The sequence below is a fragment of the Phlebotomus papatasi genome, chromosome 2 (assembly GCF_024763615.1).
Source record: "Phlebotomus papatasi isolate M1 chromosome 2, Ppap_2.1, whole genome shotgun sequence".
Taxonomy (NCBI): Eukaryota; Metazoa; Arthropoda; class Insecta; order Diptera; family Psychodidae; genus Phlebotomus; species Phlebotomus papatasi.
The window spans coordinates 58,342,632-58,361,303 of NC_077223.1; the positions used below are offsets into that span (position 1 = coordinate 58,342,632).

The following is an 18,672-nucleotide window of genomic DNA, read 5'->3' on the forward strand; positions in this document are numbered from 1 at the left end:
ACCTCAGCTACAACATACTAAAATTTAAAGAAAAAGCATTGTCTAATTTTCAAAATATTCAAGATCGATTAATCGAAAATCGTTTTTTTCGATTAATCAGATCTTCGATTAAATCTTTTGAAATTGGAGTGTCATAAAGGTTGTAGTACTCCACGAGAGCTCTCCAAAGCACCGAAAGTTTTCCAAATCCGATAATTAGAAGCAGAGATATGACCATTTGAAAATTGAATTTTTGACCCCATCTAGCTCGGGTCAGGGGGATCGGGGGACCTTAAGTTTGGTATTGATCTAAAGCTCTTAGGCCCACCTATAACGTACTAAAATTTGAGATCGATCGGTGCCATAGGGAGTGAGTTATTGAGAAAATAAAATTTGGAAATTCAAAATGACGGAAGTAGAGTGTGGGGGCTGGATCTGACATCACCTACTTCTAGCCGCCCATCGACATTTAACCTTTGCTGATAACCGCTTGTCGATATCTCTTTCCGTTCTCTCTCCTAGAAGTGGTTATACTACGGACGGACGGACGGACGGGACGGGATGTCCCCGAAAATCGATATTGGGGCATATGATATTCGTGATCTATGAGTGTCAAAACGTGTAAATCCAAAATTTGGGCCCGATCTGACGAGGTCGTATTTCACCTGTGACCATAGAAGTTGAGATTGTAATGAATCTCAGCAAAAAATTACTGATTCAATACTGCACTTGATTTATTTTAATTTAAATAGATTTAGATTTAGTTAATTTTCATAATTTTTCTCAATGTATGTATTTATGCTAAAATAGCATTAGAGGGCAGTTCAATCAAATTTGGCGGTAAAGGATCGGTGCAAACTATTACACATGCTGAAAGTTTAGAATCATGCATAAATTTACCTTACCTAATTCTTTACCGCCAAATTTTATATGGGCTAAATATTCTCGAGGATCAACCTGTGTCTATTTGGGTCTTAGCAGTGTGTATTCTCAAAAATGTAATTAATTTTTAGTCGTCACTGCACTTTTTTTTTTATTCCTCAGCTTTTGCTTATACGCGGTTATGAAATTACAAACGTTGAATTTATTTTAATATTTTTCTTTCAAAGAGAAGCTATAACTAACCGCGCATTTGAATGACTTGCTAAAAGAACAGCGTTGGTGAAAAGAACCGGAAAAATACCTATTGTCATTTTCAGGTTCCTTTGAGTGCTTTGAACAATTTTCTAGATTTTCACTTGCAGCTTTTTTACGGTTTCAGTGAACGTTATACTCCAAACTCATGAAATACGAAAATTATATTGAAAAAAATATCAACATGCTTTCTGCTAAATAACTCTCTATATGAACTTGGTAACCAAACTCTCTTCAAGGAATTTTATCTTTAGTATATTTTCATCTTGTACAAATTAATTTTGCAGAGATTTATTGTGAAACATTAAAAACTTTTATACAGTAACCAAGTTCATCGAATTAAACGTCGGTCGTCGTGATAAATCCTTACATCAAAGACATGTTGCTTAATTTCACCATAAACACCCTTATATGGTTTTCAGTCGCCTCAGAATTCTATGAAATAATTGGGTCGCTTTAATTACCAATTAATCATTTTCCTCGGAGCTCTCATGAATAAATCAACTCTAATAATGTAATGTATCTCAGTATCGCATTTATTGGCTAAAAATATCAACATTTGAGAGAATTTATGTGTACTTATTGGTTCTGTAGGTTGGTTCTCAGTAGATACATTCTCCAAGTAGATCGCACATTCCTTCAACGAGGGGTTTTGTCCAGAAATCGCGGAAAGAACAGCCATCTCGAACGTATGGTATTTCAAAGGGGACAGCAGTTATAGGAGCATCCTCCCAGTCAAATCCATCGAAACGGTGTCCATCCGATTGATTGCATTGCATACTCAAGGGTTCCCTCACGTACATCGTGTACAGAATATCAACTCGAGGCTTTGTCCATTGGATAGCTCGATAGTTATCTGAACGAGCACCCTTAACATCAGTTTTCTGATGTTCACGCTTCCTCATGTACCTGTTGGAAAAGTTGTTGTGTATGTCAGCTTTTTGGTCAAAAGTTATCGATTTTCATCAAGGAGCAAATTAATATGTATGCAAATGAATATGTGATTAAAATTTTCACTGAGGAAAGGATCAACTTTTTAACCATGAAAATGCTATAATGATAATTTTGGTGTTTTTATGGAATGTTTGAGGTGAAAATTCCGGGAAAATTTTCTAATATATACCACACCAACAAATTTCTCGTTTATCTTTGCTTCCCTTTGAGAGGAAACAGCCATACCCTGAGAGAGACCAAGAACAAGAGTATGCTGAGGATTGAGGGAAAAGAAAAGAAAAAGTTGAGAAAAACTTCCATTTTCTGGGTGTTTATTTTTTAAGAGCGGATATTTTCCATAGCCTCCAGCTAATTCACATTATTTTCATGAAGAACACAACAGAATTTCCTGTGAGATGGGAGTTTAACGCACATTTTTGGCTACATAATGTTCAGAAAAAAACTTTTTAGACATTTCTTCATTTCTGGGATTATTGTGAGCAAAAATTGCATGAAATAATTTTCTGACAATATAACTCAATGTGGCTGAACTTTTGGCATACACAACACTAAAAAACTCATTTTTCATTCTCCGCCTCATCCACTCACATCTCTTGAAAACCTGCTACTTCCGCAATAACTCTTTTTTTCTTTGTTGGAAGTTTAAAGCACGTGGATGAGAAGGAAAAACATGTCTTGGTGGGTAAATTAGCATGAGATTGGTTTTGAATCTTCATCATGAAATTTAATCTTATAATTTTTTGTTGTCTGGAATTATATATACACAAAAAGTCTGGATGAGACATTTTGTATGTATATATAAGAAGGGGCTGAAATTTTATGATATCTCATTGTTATAGAGAACAAAATCTATGAGGAATGTTGGGACTTTTAGGGATTGTTCAAATGTTTGGCAATAAAACGTTATGATTATCATATTCATATCACATGATTCCTCTGCCAAATGGATATGGCCAGAAGGTTTAAGCTTATACAGTAAAGTTTTGACGCATGAGATAACCATCATTTAGTGATAAATTTTCCAACAATATTTTCAATAAAAATGTCACGAGAATATTTATTGTGGGTGATTCGAGGATAAAATTTTCTCTTTGTGTTGTTAGCATCTTCCAAAAATCAGGGAAAGAATAATCATAAAGGTTATTCAGGGTGCTTTTATGTGATATGGTGCTTGAAATTTTATTTCGAATTTATATATTTTTTAGATAATTTTCATTTCTTATTCTTGTTAAAATTAAAATATGGATTCTTGGCTTTGAACAATTATTCTGTGGTTTTGTGAATATATTTTGCTAAGAGAGCGTCAGCTGGCTGAGTATAGGCTAACGTTTGATTTTCATCGCATTAATTTATTTTATTGAAATTGTATTGAACTTTTTATTGCTGTATTTGTTTTATATCCTATTCCCATCTTTCTCCTAAAAGTTTAATCTTAATGAAAGCATTTTCAAAACAAAACCTGACTTTCAATTTGGTCTTATATCATCAAAATATTAATTATTAATTCAGATAGGATACCGCATCGTTTCTTGTGTAGATATCATTTGAAATGAAATATATGCTTTATTAATCGTGAACATAAAAGCTTATTCATATTTTTGTTGCAAAAGCTAAAATTAGCCTGCACTCTACGTGTACATAGTTATGGTGTCTACACATTAGAAGCAATTTTCGTCAAAAATTGCCTTTTTAAAAAAATTCTGACGTTTCTGTCTAAACGTATAGGGGAAATTTTCTTTAAAAAGGCATTTTTTAAGAAATTGCTCCTAGTGTGTAGAGGCCTTTACAGAGTACAATTTTTTTTTTCCTGTCTTCATAAATGATTATTATAATTCTCGGGCTGGGTGCCTGGTAGGCCTCAGTACACTCAGGTGAGTCATAGAAGATCGGGTAATCAACCCCATTGGGAAGTCCGAACCTGAGGCTAACGAACAAGGGATCTGGTTCTTCCAGAGAGGGTTTGGTGAGGGGCTAACAACTCCTCCCCGTAAAAGCAAGATTGTTTCGAAAACTCGCATGGAGCCTCCGATCAGACAAAGAGACGCCGGTACCGGAGGAGGTTAGTGCGAGAGACCCGGTCGCTTAAAGGAACGTTCCAGCCACCTAATAAGTACAGTAGACTCTTCGATATCCAGCACTTCGATATCCGGGTGACAGCTGCCAAACACTGGCGGTTGATATATTCAAAATTATTTTCACTAAACATGAAGTTTGTCCAGAGTGAATTAAAGTATTATTAACATTGTATCGAAGTTTTTAATACATAATTGTGATAAAAAATGAAACATAAGCACACCATGAAGAAAATTCTCTTTTTCTTTGTCAGACAGAAAATAAATTCACACTGCACAAAATAGAAAAACCGTTGATCATTCAAAAAACCTAAATGTCATTTTGTCCCCCAGTCAGCCGGATATCGAAGAGTCTACTGTAGGTAATTAGTTTGTAAAGCTATATTATATCATGGTAAGGTTTAATTTAATTTAAAATAACTAGGAGAAAGAAGTCGAATTTCAAAGCTGCCCCAATTCAAAGGTGCCCCACTTCCCCCTACATGTTAATGGCCTACCAATTTTTGTATTTTCTTTTAGCTGAGATTCTTTACAATCTCAGTTTATTTCTCATATATATATTTAGCTTTTAGTATTTAGTCTACTGTACAATCTGGTTTCTTGTCTTTGAAACAAAATTCTTAGGGGAAGTGGGGCACCTTTGAATTGAGGTACTTTTGAAATCGAGCTTTTTCTTTACTATTTTTAAATAGAACTTGATTGTCTAAATTGTATCATGATAAGCCTTAATTTCTTTCAGGAGATAAAAGCGCAATTTCAAAAGTACCCCATGTCAAGAGTCCCCCATTTCCCCCTACTAATGCTGAAACCATTGAAACTTTCCATTAATTGGATTTGATATATGACATTCGGAAAGGTCAGGGAAGGTCAGGTTCGGAAAAGACCTAGGGGAAGGTTTTTAGGATTCGTACACACTCGAATTGGAACACTTCTTCATATTTTTCCATATTGCTTCAATGAATCTGACCTATTTTTTCAGGAAGTGTGACTTAAGATTTGAATAAAATATATTGCCATAGATATGTTAAATTTTATTAAAGGAATATGGGAAAAAATGAAGTGTTTGAAGCCAGAGTGTGTGCGAAACTTGAAAGCATTCTGGAGGCAGGAGGGTGACATTAGCTCTGAAGAATGCGACCGATTTTAGCGTAAATGTTTCCATGTTTTCGTACACATTACGCGAGATATCTCCAAAACTACGTAGTTTGCCGATTTGGGGTTTTCGGTTGCCTATTCAATATTAAATTGGCTTTTTTTTTAATTTATATTTTTTGCTAATTCATTTTACACTGACAGAAAACATCTAATAAACCCAAAAGTTTTTTCGGCGCGATAGAAACATATGGGAAATGGGAAACATAGGAAATGTCATGCCCCTGTCTGGAGGTATCCCTTACTGATACCTCCTCATACCGTTCTTTAATTTACCATTCACAGGAAAATAAAATTCAGATCACTTGCATTACTGACCAACCCGAACAACCACTTAATTCATTTAAGGGGAAGTGGGGCACTTTTGAAAGTGGAGCACCTTTGAAATTGGGAGTTTTTTAACCTATTTTTAAACAAAATTGAGTCTTATCGTAATATAATTTAGCTGCACAAATAGATTGAAAAGCTAAATTACATTATGATATGGCTCAGTTCTACTTAAACATAGAGTTAGATCTCACGATCATAAATCATATATTAAGTGTCCTCATTTTTGAATCGACGCGACATAAGAATGTGAAAATGTTTATATTATTTTTTCTGAGAATTCATTTTTCTGAGAATATTTATCTTTCACAGTTTCGACTTATATAGATCACTCTTTGATGTTTAATTGACAAAAAACCACAATGTTTATATTACCTTGAATAGGAATGTACTTCTTGCGAAATTCAAATCGTCATAAGATCATAAAATTCTAAAAATAGATTATCTGAAAAAAGACAAAGAAGATCGAAGGGAGAGCAATCATATAAATATCATGTATCAAAAGAAAGAAAAAGAGAATAAAGTGGACATCGAAAGAAGCAACACGTCTTCTTTATTTCTTAACATTTTGATTTCTTCGCTCGGAAATCATAATTATAGGTGAAAAATCCCAATTTCAAAGGTGCCCCACTTTGAAAGGTGCCCTACTACCCCTAATTTTTATGAGTAAAAATATGAATTTTTTGGAAATACTTTATTTCGCTCACCTGAAATAGTCTGATAGTGTCCTCTCAGATACCGCACTTTTGCAGACTTCTAGCTTAGTGGCAGGATAGTAGTGGATGTAGTTAACACACATCTCATCACTGATTGAAAATCCGCCTAAAGTTGTGTTTCTGTACTCAAGAGTGTTGTAGTAACAAGTTGTTACTAAAGCATCTCCTGGTTTAACAACAGGTTTCTTTCGTAGTTGTCGAATCTCCTGAAAGTGATGCGAGTAGAAATCATCCCGATTAATTTCATTCAATTCTCTGAGTCCTCGAAAATGCCTGGTAATAACACGAACTCCTCTCAGATGAGTGTGAAGCTGAGAACCAAAAATTGTAATTCCTTCAGGTGGGAGAGCAAGTTTTGTGCATTCAGAGATGCAGTAACCACTTAAAGGGAATCCCACTTGTCCAGGTGGTATTGCCATTTTATCTGTATATTCCAATCCAAGTTCCATCACAGCAGCATCGAATTTTCTCAATTTTGAGACAATCTTTAATCTCATTCCTGAACTGTCGACTGTTCCATTAACAAGATCTGGATTGTTAAAGTGAACTTCTAATCGCATATAGGGATTGTAGTCTTTTCCGCCAATTGGTAGGCCAGTTTCTGGAGGATATGTGAATGTGCTTGCACCCATTGCCCACAGAGAAGATACCTTGGAGCATACTTTTGTTTCTGACGGAGCATTCAAGCAATCTCCATTGTAAGTGGGGACTTCTACACTGGGATCAGTATCGCAATGAAAAACCTCCATATGATGGACAAATGGTCGACTTGTGGCAGCAATAATGGGTTCAAATTGCACCACATGATGTTTTTTGTGCCACAGAAATTCTGGGAGTTTTTGCACGAGGCACCAATATGTAGTTTCTTGATTGGGTATTGTTACTTTATCGAGAACAATTTCGACATTTGACACCGTTTTTTCAGGTATAACTATCTTATCTGCTCGTAGAAGCTGAATCATTGTTACCCCACTTGCCAGTGGATGAAGAGTATCCTTGTCGATAGATTCTGTGAGATCAAAATCATCCTGGCCACGTCCCCATGCGATGTACATTGTTCCCTCCTGATAAAAGTATGTCTTATTTATTGCCATAAAGTAAAATCGGGGCTAAATTAGGAAATGTGCATAAATTTCCATATTCATTGGAAAATTGATCAGTTTAATTCTATAATTTTATTTCCCTAAGCACAAGTTAGCAGAGGGAAAAATAAAAATTATTCATCATCATCATCTATACTATAATTTTACTACAACTTATGCAAAGAAAAATGTAATTTTCTGGTTAATTAATCCCCAGTCTCTCTGTTGAAAAATTATTCTTCTAAACGCATTATATATATCTTATTAACCCATTCAGTCAATGTACCAGAAATACTTGAGATAGAATGTTCATATTTTGGGATTAGTTTACTACAGATTAATATAGATGAACTTTTTGAAAAGAAATAATTTTTATCCATTATGGGGGCGCGGGGAACCTCTGTCAGACACACGTCTTAACGGTCACTGAATTTAAATTTTGTGCATTAATTCATTACAAACTCTATTGCTTTAGATAGAGTGACTATCCAAGAACACCAATTGGGAACTAGAATTCAAATCAGGAAAGAGGAAAGAGGCCAATTTTAACAAATTCGACGGGATGTCGTATTTTCCGTCCGCCATTTTGAGCAAAAATTTTGCATGACCTTCCGCGAAGCAAGAAAATAATAACAAAATGTATTTTTATCTCTGTCGGAATATTTTTTCCAAGTAATTGAATAACTAACGTTACTAAAAATCCATTCCCGACAGCAATTCGGATAAAAATTGCCCAGAAATAAATCATCAAAAATCACTCAATTTGCGTATGATGTATAATACCATGGTAAGGAATGGGTTAAATAAAATTATTTATATAAAGTATTTTGATTCCATCATTTTCTCTGTGGCGTCGTCTGACGTCTTTTGAAGAAATTTTCGTCAAAAATTGTTTTAAAAAGAATTGACGTTTGCCTACAATGATGAGGATAATTTTCTTTATAAAACCATTTAAAAAAGTTGCCTCTAATGTGTAGGGGATAGCGCGCTACCTTCAGACGACTATCAAGCTTTGAACAACTCATTTAAACTGATTTGGTTAAATTTGGATTATTTTGGAAAAATTTTGTAATTTCTTATCCAGTTATATCAGTCTCAATCGTTAATAAATCGATTAGATAATCGTAATTGATGTATTTTTCTCGAATATCTTTTTCAACATGATTTTAATAAATTTGACCTAGTCCCCGGCGAGTGGCCTTCAAAGTTGAAGCCAATTTCATACTATCACATACAAATGCGTATGGGAATTTTTCTGCACTCGTGATCGTTATGCTAAATATTTAAAAAGTGAGAAATTTTTCCCTATTATAAGATACCTTTCCGTATGGAGGGTTAAATATACTAAATTTTTGTTTAAATAATTTTTTTTCCTTGGAGCACTGTGAGCTGAGTCCGAGATCAATTTAGGAATTAGCTTCGAATAGCTCCATATAAAAAGGCCAACTTGCCAGGCGCTTGAATTTGACCCATTATAATAATTTCAATAATTTACTTTAACCCTTTCACGGAGAGACACTTTTCACGGGCTGAAAATCAACAATAAAAATTAAACTGAGAAAATCAATGATAAGTCTTACATCTAAACTTGGGAAGTCCCAACAGAGTCCAATACCAATGAATAATATTTTTCGTTTTAATGAAAAACATTACGTATGAGTATTGTAGTTTTTATTGCCAAAAGGGTTTTGCTTAAAAAAATTGGAAGTACAAAAAATAAATAAAATCAATTATGAATTTGAGAATTTTAAATTTGCCATTTTTGAGATTAAATATTTACTACATAGCAAATAGCTAGAGACTTGCAAAAAATATTCTAGATTCCTTCAATCTTCTACTTTACAATTATGTACAGACATAAGAAAAAATAACTTTAGTGAGGAAAAATTATTTTGTTTATGGGATACCGGTTTTCCAATCCTTAAAGGGTTAATAGCTAGTTTGATCTATACTGGGTACCTGGACACCAAGGAATTGAAGGCAACGAAGAAGCAGACCGCCTTGCAGTTGAGGGAGCAGGGGTTGACTTCGTTGGACCTGAACCAGTAGTCGGACTATCCTCACAAATGAGGAAGTCAATTATATTAGAAGATATGATCAAGGCTCATCAAGCGGAGTGGATAGCGGCAAACACGTGTCGCGTGTCCAAACTGTTTATGACCGAAATTAACAGAAAGCGAACGGATTAAAGGGTTAATAGTTAGTCCAATTCCTCAAATTTCCTGGAAAGATTCATGGGTCAAATCGGTCGAATCGGTGGAATTCCTTAAAAATATAGAAAAAATTTATATGTCCGAAACTTGAGTCATCCGAAGGTAACACGCCTTCTCCAAAGGGCTTCAGCAGAAAATTTGATTGATTTCATTGTTCTAAGTTTAAATGGTTTTTAAAACTCTGGATAATTAGGACACGTCATGTGATCAGAATATTTAATGGTATTAAAATATTTAATTGCATGTGGATTATCCTTAAAGTTTAAGAATTTTTGTGTTTGCTTGGATTCCACAGAGAAAGAGTTCTCTCGACATTTTTACTCCCCAAAATTCCTACCCTACACTTCCCGGGACGACTTTTCTCAACATATCTTCGTATTTCAGACGATTTCTAAGAAATATCGTCACTCTGTTTGTCCGTTTGTCCGACTAGGGTGTAGGGTCTGTCTAGGTCTAGAGCATATTTCTCAACCAAATTTTATATACCAATTTTTATAATGTTTGGACTATTGAAAGGTCTTGGAATTTTTATCAAGTCTAAACCAGTTCCAACCAGTTTTGAAACGATAAGTAATTTTTGTCCAATAAATTAATTATAAAACTTTTAAACTGTTTTGGAGAATCCTTTGAGTTATTTACGAATCGGTTCAAATCCGTTTAAATTCGGTAAATGGCAAGGATGTAACGGATGTAACAGTACAATTGAGGCATAGCATCTAAGTCATTCGAGAATTCCGCAAAGGATAGGACGCTTTACCACTGTATTTTAGTTTTATTAGAGAGGAAACTAGTATTTGAGATCTTCTTTATAAGTTTTGCAATTTTTGAGATAGGTGATTTTTTGAGAAAGTGATTTTTTTTTTTAGCAAAAACCAAATATCTAAGATCGGTTCATTATTCGATTCTGAGTTCTTTGAGGTTTAAAAAATTTTCCAATGATCCTTAACCTTTGCCGATAAATTGCAAAAGCTTTTTAGATTTGTTTAACCTATGACCTTAAGAATCGTTATTAGGAATTCACGAGCATTTTCGTATATAGATGAAAAATCGATCTACACAACCTACAAAACATATATTAAAGTGAAAAAGAAACATATGTATTTTCGTAATGTAAAGGTAAGCATATGGAGATCGACTTAAGGAAAGGGGCCCTCGATGACCCCAAGTTTCTGTCACTAATAGTTTGATCTCACTTCCATAGTGAAGGTCATTATACAAGCAGATACCCATATTGGACGACTATTTCCCAAAAATTTATTTTACCGATATTCTAGCACAAAAATATTATCCTTTTGAATGGCTAAATAACTCAAAATCCAAAGATTATGTTGCTTTCACTTTGAATTGATTCAATAAAATATAAACAGTATTCAAGTCTAAACAATTTATCATAACTTTATATTAAAAGATATGCTTGTATTTGAACTGAAAATGCAATTATACATCTTAACTTTAATAGAATACTCCCGCAATGAATATCTACCCTATACATAATACTGAACAATTTCATATTTTACCTTTCTTTGCGCATTCAAGAGAATTTGAATTATGAATAACATCTGGAAGTCAAAAGTCCAGAAGTCTGTCGAAAGTTTTCTTTTTGCCAAATACAACAAAGTCCAAAGCAAAAGTCCATTGAAAGCATAAAAAGAGTTGATCCACTCAGGGGGAAAAAGTATCATGACAAGTGAGGTGGAAATGGATATTTGAAGTTACATAAAAATTTTTCACATCAAATAATTTCCCAGGAGATGAAAGAAAAATTCGATTGAATAACGTTTCATAAAGTTGATTGGCATTTCTTGAACGCCGGATTATTTTTGTACGCACATAAGGCTGAATCTAAGGTCTTAATACATTCCATCTCAATCAACTCCAAATCTCATGGATCCAAAAGTTTGCTGTGATTTTTTTTCTTCGTAACATCAAGGAGATTTTCCATGAAAACATGGTCTATGATTTATGCAGAAGACTGTGTCCATCGTAACTAACATCGTATTTAGCCTCTCATGAAAATTTCTCATCATAAAATAAGAGCCAAAAAGCTCACAGACAGGAAGAATTATTTATTGATGGGGACAGAAGCAGTAAAATTAGTTTCTCGATTGCCAACATTTCCTCTCTGTCACAGGAAATTACTCCCCCTTCTTATATATGAGGGTTGAATCTTCAGCAAAAGCCACAATATTCATGGTAAACAAATGATTTTGGTCTGGAGACAAATGATGATGTAAGAGAAGAAGATTGAGGAATTTCTCATTAACTTTTTCACCGCAATTTTACTTTTTTTAAATAACAAACAAACTTGAATAATATTGCCCATGGCGAAAAAAAAGTTGAAAATTAACATTAAGAAAAAGTATATTATGGATATAACAATCTTATTTTTCTCAAGAGAATTGTCTGGGTTATAATATTTTTTTTGTGTAAACCGGAAAAATCTCAATGGAGAAAAACATTTTATCCTATTCATCCTTCCCTGTAAACCTCATATAAACGATTTGCGGAGCGGAAAACTCAATAAAAGGTCTAAGCTCCGAAGAAAACTTTATCAAATTTCCCCATCAATAATTCAGCATTGTCTCTCATTCTCTTTTCTTTTTGCGTTAAATGGAAAACGACAGCAATTCTAAACATTAATGACTCTTGAAAGTCGCTGTGCAAAATTAATGCACCAATTGAACTCTCCAATGAAATTGTTCCCTTTGAAAAAAAAAAGAAAATTGACTGAGACATTTTAAGCTTGAAAAAAATTATTTGTTTCTAATAAATTTTTATTTGAATCCTAATGGATTTTTTTCTGTTGTATCATATAGGACTTTGGACAGAGTATAGTATTACATGTTACATAAAATTAAATTTTTAATGGTTATCTATTGCCAGAGACTTTAATCGGAAATTGAAGAAGGAGGAGCAAAAAAAAGAGAAGAAAAATTGCAAAAGTCCACTCACGTGCATTTTGAGATCCTGGGGGTCACACGTGTTGAAACGTCTCTTGAAAGCCACTGAATTATCATCGATTCTCAGGAGTTCACAGTCCTGTGTAACATCTTTGAAGATTGTTCCCCCATCTTGACTAATGTAGGTGTCTGTTGCGAGATTGAAAAGGGTATTTTTGAGTTGAAAGATGCACAAATCTGCCTCGGTCATTTCTCCGCGTTTGGAGAAACCCAAATAGAACCAATTGTCATCCCCTCGGAAGGCATTTTTTACGTGGAAGAAGACTTCTTCGCCATGCCAATCAATCAGCCAGCTCATCTTCATGGTGTCAGAGTCCAGAAGGTGCGAATGGAGCTTCGTCATTGGGATTTCTGTGCAGGATAGATGAAGCAAGCAAAAATTTATCGATTCTGTTTTGAGGAGGGTGTGTTTTGGGGTCTCTTCATTTGAAACCCAACGACGAGGGACAATTTAGTGATGCTGAGGGAATTCCATCACGTTCCCATTTTGTTGCTTGGGCGGATGGAAAGCTGAAAAGTCGTCATCAGCTTTGGTGGGATATAGAAATGAGGACGATAGAATGATTGGAATCCGTTTGAGAATTTCCACAAGGAATCATAAGTATTTTCATTTGTGAAGGGAGAGCATATGAATCTATCCAATCGATTTGATGTAAATTCTGGGTGTGGAGAAGACAAATTTGTCCATGCAAAACTCCACACCAAAATTGTACAACACTCAAAATTTAATTCAATTAGTGTGGGGAAGGGGTTCTAGGGCTGAGCTTCGGGGTGATTTGCTCTCGTTTGAAATTAATTTTCACATTTAATTGGCACCCTAATTGAGCCTCCGTGTCAATCTTCGGACTTTAATTTGACCTCAGTCTCTCATTAAAGGATCCAAGGAGAGATTTGGCGCAAAATTTTCGTAGTCTTATGATATTAAGCTAGAAAATTATCATTTGAGGTTGAATATTATCACGAAATTCAAAAGTGATTTAATATTCTCCTCCTTTTGAGTTTCACATTTTGAGATAGAGAATGTTGAGGAAATTGTGCAATAAGATTTAACTACTCCTTGAAGCATTAAAACTAAGTTGAAGTAGGAAGATAAGCGAGTAATTATTTAACAATCTTTCTAATTTAATAACTAGAGCTCTTTTAAAGTTTTCTCGTTGGACTACAACAGCCGCAGATATATTTATAGGGACAATCAATGTTGAGAAAATAGATGACGAAATGTGTAAGATTTTACAAACTTATAAAATTTAGAATTAAAAAATTGAAGGATGTATTTTTTTCGTATTGAAACTAAATAAGATAAAGTGCCCTCGAGTCGACCGGTGGTCAATATTTGAATGTTTTAATGGTGCATTTCTATAAAATTGTCACTGATTCGTATTTATTTATGGAAAAATTGACCTATTAATGTTAGATCATACGCCAAATATTAGTGCAAATATAAATAAATTGAATAAATAACTCTACCGGTCGAATTGAGGAATCGGTCGACTTGAGGACACTTTACCTTAGTACAGACGGTGTTCATTAATACGGAAACCCACTGCAAAATGTAGAAATTCAAAAATTAAATTGATATCTTCCAAGACAAAAAGAAAACCAAGGCTTTAAAATTTTATCACGAATTGCCTTCATTAGTCTCATTAAACTTACAGATTTTAAATGGATTCGAGTGGAATATGAAAAATGAGAACCATTGAAATTTTCAGAATTCTTCTTTTTATATTTTTCAAACTTCAAGTTTAACCACTTTATTTTCTAAAATTAAATTAGTTAGTGTTGTACAGTAGTCTCTCTTAAATTCTGGTATTTTGGGATCGAATATGTCATCAGAATTACAGAGAAATTCGGACATGAAATGCTTTGAAATTCAACGAAGTCTTGCTCAATCTACATACTCATAACGAATTTACATACTCATTTATCCTAAATTTCGTGAAAAACACTCAAATATGGAAAATAACAAAAAAAACTAAGAAAGACCATAGTTAATTTGGGCATATTTGCTTAATTTAATCATAAGAAAATTTGAAAAGTAAACAAACTTTTTATTCTAATTTCACGGCTATCCGAATTCAAAAGTAGCTGAATCTTAAGAACGTATTAGCGAGAGTCTTGCACCAGAATAATTTGGATCCACTGAAACCGAATCTGTTCTCACCTTTTGTGAGGCTTGTCTAGAAATTCCTTTATTAAAAATATGACCCGGGGTAAAAAGTGACAAAAAATTTCACTTGAGTGAAAAATATTCATGCCAGTCTATAATTCGCCTTTCCTGTCTTATACCAGCCAAAAACATATTTCTCGCTAAAAGCAGCTTTTAGAAAATGACTGCAAAACTTAAGTCTACAGAATTTAAATCTACAAAATCGATTTAATTATTTAAGAGAAAGAAAAGGTTGTTCATCTTTAAATGACCAACAATTCGATGGCAGTTCATAAAACCGATAGATACGCTGTAGTTTGAAATATATCAGTAACCACGGAATAATCGCGTGTTTTAGCATCCTATTCGTAATTCGTATTGAAGAATTTATTCTCTAGAGTTCTAGACCTAGAGGCATTTATTTGCCGAACTGCGAGTTCCGGAATTTTTTTCTGATATTAATTTAAAACTTTCTTTGAAGCACCCCTGCGGTAGAATACACAAGGGGTCATTACTGCCTTAAGTCTGGTGGCTCGAAAGATAAGTTACTAGAGGCTGAGAAAACAGCCGAGAGTCAGTACGATTAGAGAATGAATTCCCCGAAATTCACAGAAATATTCTCATCACAGCAAGGAAATAGTCTGACAAGATTCGGAGTAATCTCTTCTCCTTATTTTCGGCTCTTTAGCTGAACGGAGTCGTAACAATATTAGGGTAAAGTGTATAATTTGGAATTAGTTTTACAAGTTGGACAATTCGCCCGTACAAGTTGGACATGGCTTTTTTCTTGATAAATACAGTACAAAATTTGTTTTAAAACACAAGGAACCAAATTATAAAATTAAAGCATTAAAAATATACAAATAAAAATGAAGTAATAAATTTATCAAGACAAAAAGCCCTGTCCAAATTGTACCATTGTCCAACTTGTACCACTGTCCAACTTATCCCACTTTACCCTATCTCTTTTGCGCTTGATAGAATAATACTCGCATAAGATGTAATTAAAGTCCCGATGTTTGAGCTCCAACGAAAATCTAGCTCAGCCAAATATAATGAATTTCCTCAAATTCGATGTGTTAACCCTCTAACGGTGTTTTCTTTAATATGCGAAAAAAAGTTCTAAAACAATGTTTTCTAGGATTATGATCCAATAAAGTCGAAAAAATCATCCATTCTTCATTATCTTTTTTAGTTTAGGCGCTAGGCGAGAAAATATAAAAGAAAATTTGAAACTCTTTTTGCTTTTAAAATTCACATTTTTAGTTTTTTCAATTTTTTTTAAATAAAATATACAAAGTAGAATGACATATCTTTCAGTAAAAAATAAATTTATTTTAGTCAGATAACTTTAAATCGGTATGGAAATTGGAAATCAGTTTTTTTGCACAAATATTAGGGAATAGCAAGTAAACGAAGAGTCAAAATGAGTTCAAACTTTCAAGAGATGTTTATAAGACTATTACCGAGGACACTATAGCACTTTTAAATAAATAAAACCTTTATTGTCGCTGTAAATGTGATTTTTGTGAAGACCGCCTGGAGGCGGTCTTACCCGTTAGAGGGTTAAAGAAACCTTTCTTTTTTTGCTGTTTTCTTGATATTACTGATAATTTGGCTTTCTATAAACTCTATTTATAGAAAGGAGAACCTCTAGGATCTGTGGCGAAACGTGCGGTTTAATCTCAAAAAGCTAAAAAAAAAACAACTGAAGAACAATACAGATGAAAAAATACACTATAATCTCTAAATATGTTTAAAGTATATTAAGTTAAGTATATTATGTAGTAGGAGTTCCTGAATTTATTTTTGGAAATGACGTTTGAATTTGAAGATTGACGTCATTTATACTCTTAATTATATGTTCGAATTTGAGGGCATTCACTGGTAAAAATAAAAGGATCAAATTGATCGAAATTTGATCCGTTTACAAAGGATGGATCAAATTAACATGTTCTATTATGATAAATAAGCATTCAACGTTTGAAATTTGATCCATCTTTTGCAAAAGGATCAAATTTAGATCAATTTGATCCTTTTATTTTTACCATTGTTGACTGTAGTGGAAATCTTCATAATTACCTACATTTTGACTTTTTTGTGTTTCTTAAATGATCCAGGGTTTTTTCTTATTTTTCTCGTTTAAAACTGCAGAAATCTTACAATTTTTACTGCTTCAAATAGCTTTAAAAATATATGCTGCCATCTTCTAATACTTCGTAAAGTATCAAAAACACTTCGAGTTTGATATTCCCTTAATTTAAAGCCGCCGGGGTCTTACTGATATCTAACGCAAATATTCATACTAGTCGGAATCTATAGCTAATGATATTCTCTGAATGCAAAAAAGTTATAACACATATAGTTAAATAAATCGGAACAGTAGGATCAAAGTATAAAAACGCTAAAAATCATTTTCTTTCTACAAGACTATGGAATTTGAATTGAATAAAGTGCATTATCGTAAAGGATTAAACTCAACAAATCCTAAGTTCTCTGTATGATTTTTATTTAAATACTTTTCTAATAAAGCCTTCGAATGACCATTATATGTCATTTGAGAACATAGATCACGCGTTTCGAGGAATAAAGTGCTAAATAGTATTTCAATAAAAAATAACAAAATCGAAATGCATTATGCTAGCCAAATAAATTTAGATTAGATTAAAATCTCTTTTGAAATTATGACTTTCAGTTAACATTTTCACGGAGTCGTTTTTTGGTAAAATATCTTTGTTTGCATTTTATTCACTATTACTGAAACTACAACCTTTTGATGATACATGTACGCTACACTGACATGAGAGAAATACGGGTGTGAAAATTTTGTGGACAAATAAAATAGCATTAAAATCCAAATATAAAATTACTGCTGGATAGTTTAAATTATTTTTTTCCAATCTAAATTTGAGATTTAAAGCACAATTCTCTGACTGGCTCTATAAATATGTACTCGACTGTATAAATGTATTGTAAACCGTGCGGTGCACATTATAAAGCTGCCGGAGAACTTTTTACTTGACAATTACTTATGAACTTAGCAGGTATAAAATAGTATGCAATTTGCCACGAATTTCTCTAATTTAACTATCTAAAAGCAAATCACAAGCTTGTGTGCTTCAAAAGACGGTAAAAAGACACCAAGAATGTGCCAGAAGAGCAAAACCCTAATTTAATTAAATCATCAAAGACACGGTTGCGGAACGTGTAATTTTCGGGAAGAATTGCCCTTCGTGAAAGGATTTTGTAAGGCTCATCTTTCAAATTGGAGTATTTTGGCCGTGAGAGGAAAAGCACTTTATATCCTTAATTGGGCAATTTCACTGATGTTCCCGTTCTGTGTGGTGTGGAAGACTATTGGATTTCGATAAAGATGTAAATTTTATATGGTTTTTCTTTTAATAAGAAAAAATTGTAATATAATAAATCATGATTTCGGAAATTGAGATACTGATCTCGTTTTGCAATAAAAGCACCAGTTTTGCCTTTTTGACCTCTCTCCTCAGTTTAAAATTCTGAACTTTAACTCTTTTATGATACAATGAGGGGATACATTTAACAGCCCTAGAAACGTGAGGAGAGTCACCATTGAATTAATGATAAGTTGTTTTGTATATTGGGAGGTACCACAGAATTTTCCTAGGTTTGAACTTACTAGAAGACCGAAGAAAGGTGAATGTTGCGAAAAAAGTTGCAAGAATCAGCAATGTTTTCATATTTGTGACGATTTTTTAATTTTTTTCCCTCGCAATTTTTGTTTTGTAGATAAACAGAAACCCAAAAAGTGGGGTGAAAATTGAACTGGAAAACACCTTTCACATTTCACTTGTATATTTAGGAAATAAACCAACACACAGGAGAGAAGCTTTTCACGAAATGTTGTTCTGAGCGGGAAAATACCGTGTGCGCGTTTCAGATGACCGTTTGCGAATACGCT

The 18,672-nt window shown here is 33.6% G+C and overlaps 1 protein-coding gene across 1 annotated transcript; it reads right to left on the reverse strand.

Moving 5' to 3' along the window:
* Nucleotides 1-1,625: 1,625 nt before the first annotated feature.
* LOC129801894 (tyramine beta-hydroxylase) lies at nucleotides 1,626-18,672 on the reverse strand. The gene is made up of 4 exons (XM_055847329.1): nucleotides 18,391-18,672; nucleotides 12,582-12,940; nucleotides 6,326-7,398; nucleotides 1,626-2,022 (listed from the first exon to the last, which is right to left on the reverse strand). The coding sequence occupies exons 1-4, from the start codon at nucleotides 18,449-18,451 to the stop codon at nucleotides 1,716-1,718; spliced, it is 1,800 nt and encodes a 599-aa protein (XP_055703304.1). The 5' UTR covers nucleotides 18,452-18,672; the 3' UTR covers nucleotides 1,626-1,715.

Excerpts from the sequence above, each read along its gene's own strand:
- LOC129801894 (XM_055847329.1), bottom strand. The coding sequence starts at position 18,451 with ATGAAAACATTGCTGATTCTTGCAACTTTTTTCGCAACATTCACCTTT. Across the intron at positions 12,941-18,390 it reads CACCTTTCTTCGGTCTTCTA|AAATCCCAATGACGAAGCTC; the intron begins GTAAGTTCAAAC and ends TATCCTGCACAG. Across the intron at positions 2,023-6,325 it reads ACACTATCAGACTATTTCAG|GTACATGAGGAAGCGTGAAC; the intron begins GTGAGCGAAATA and ends CTTTTCCAACAG.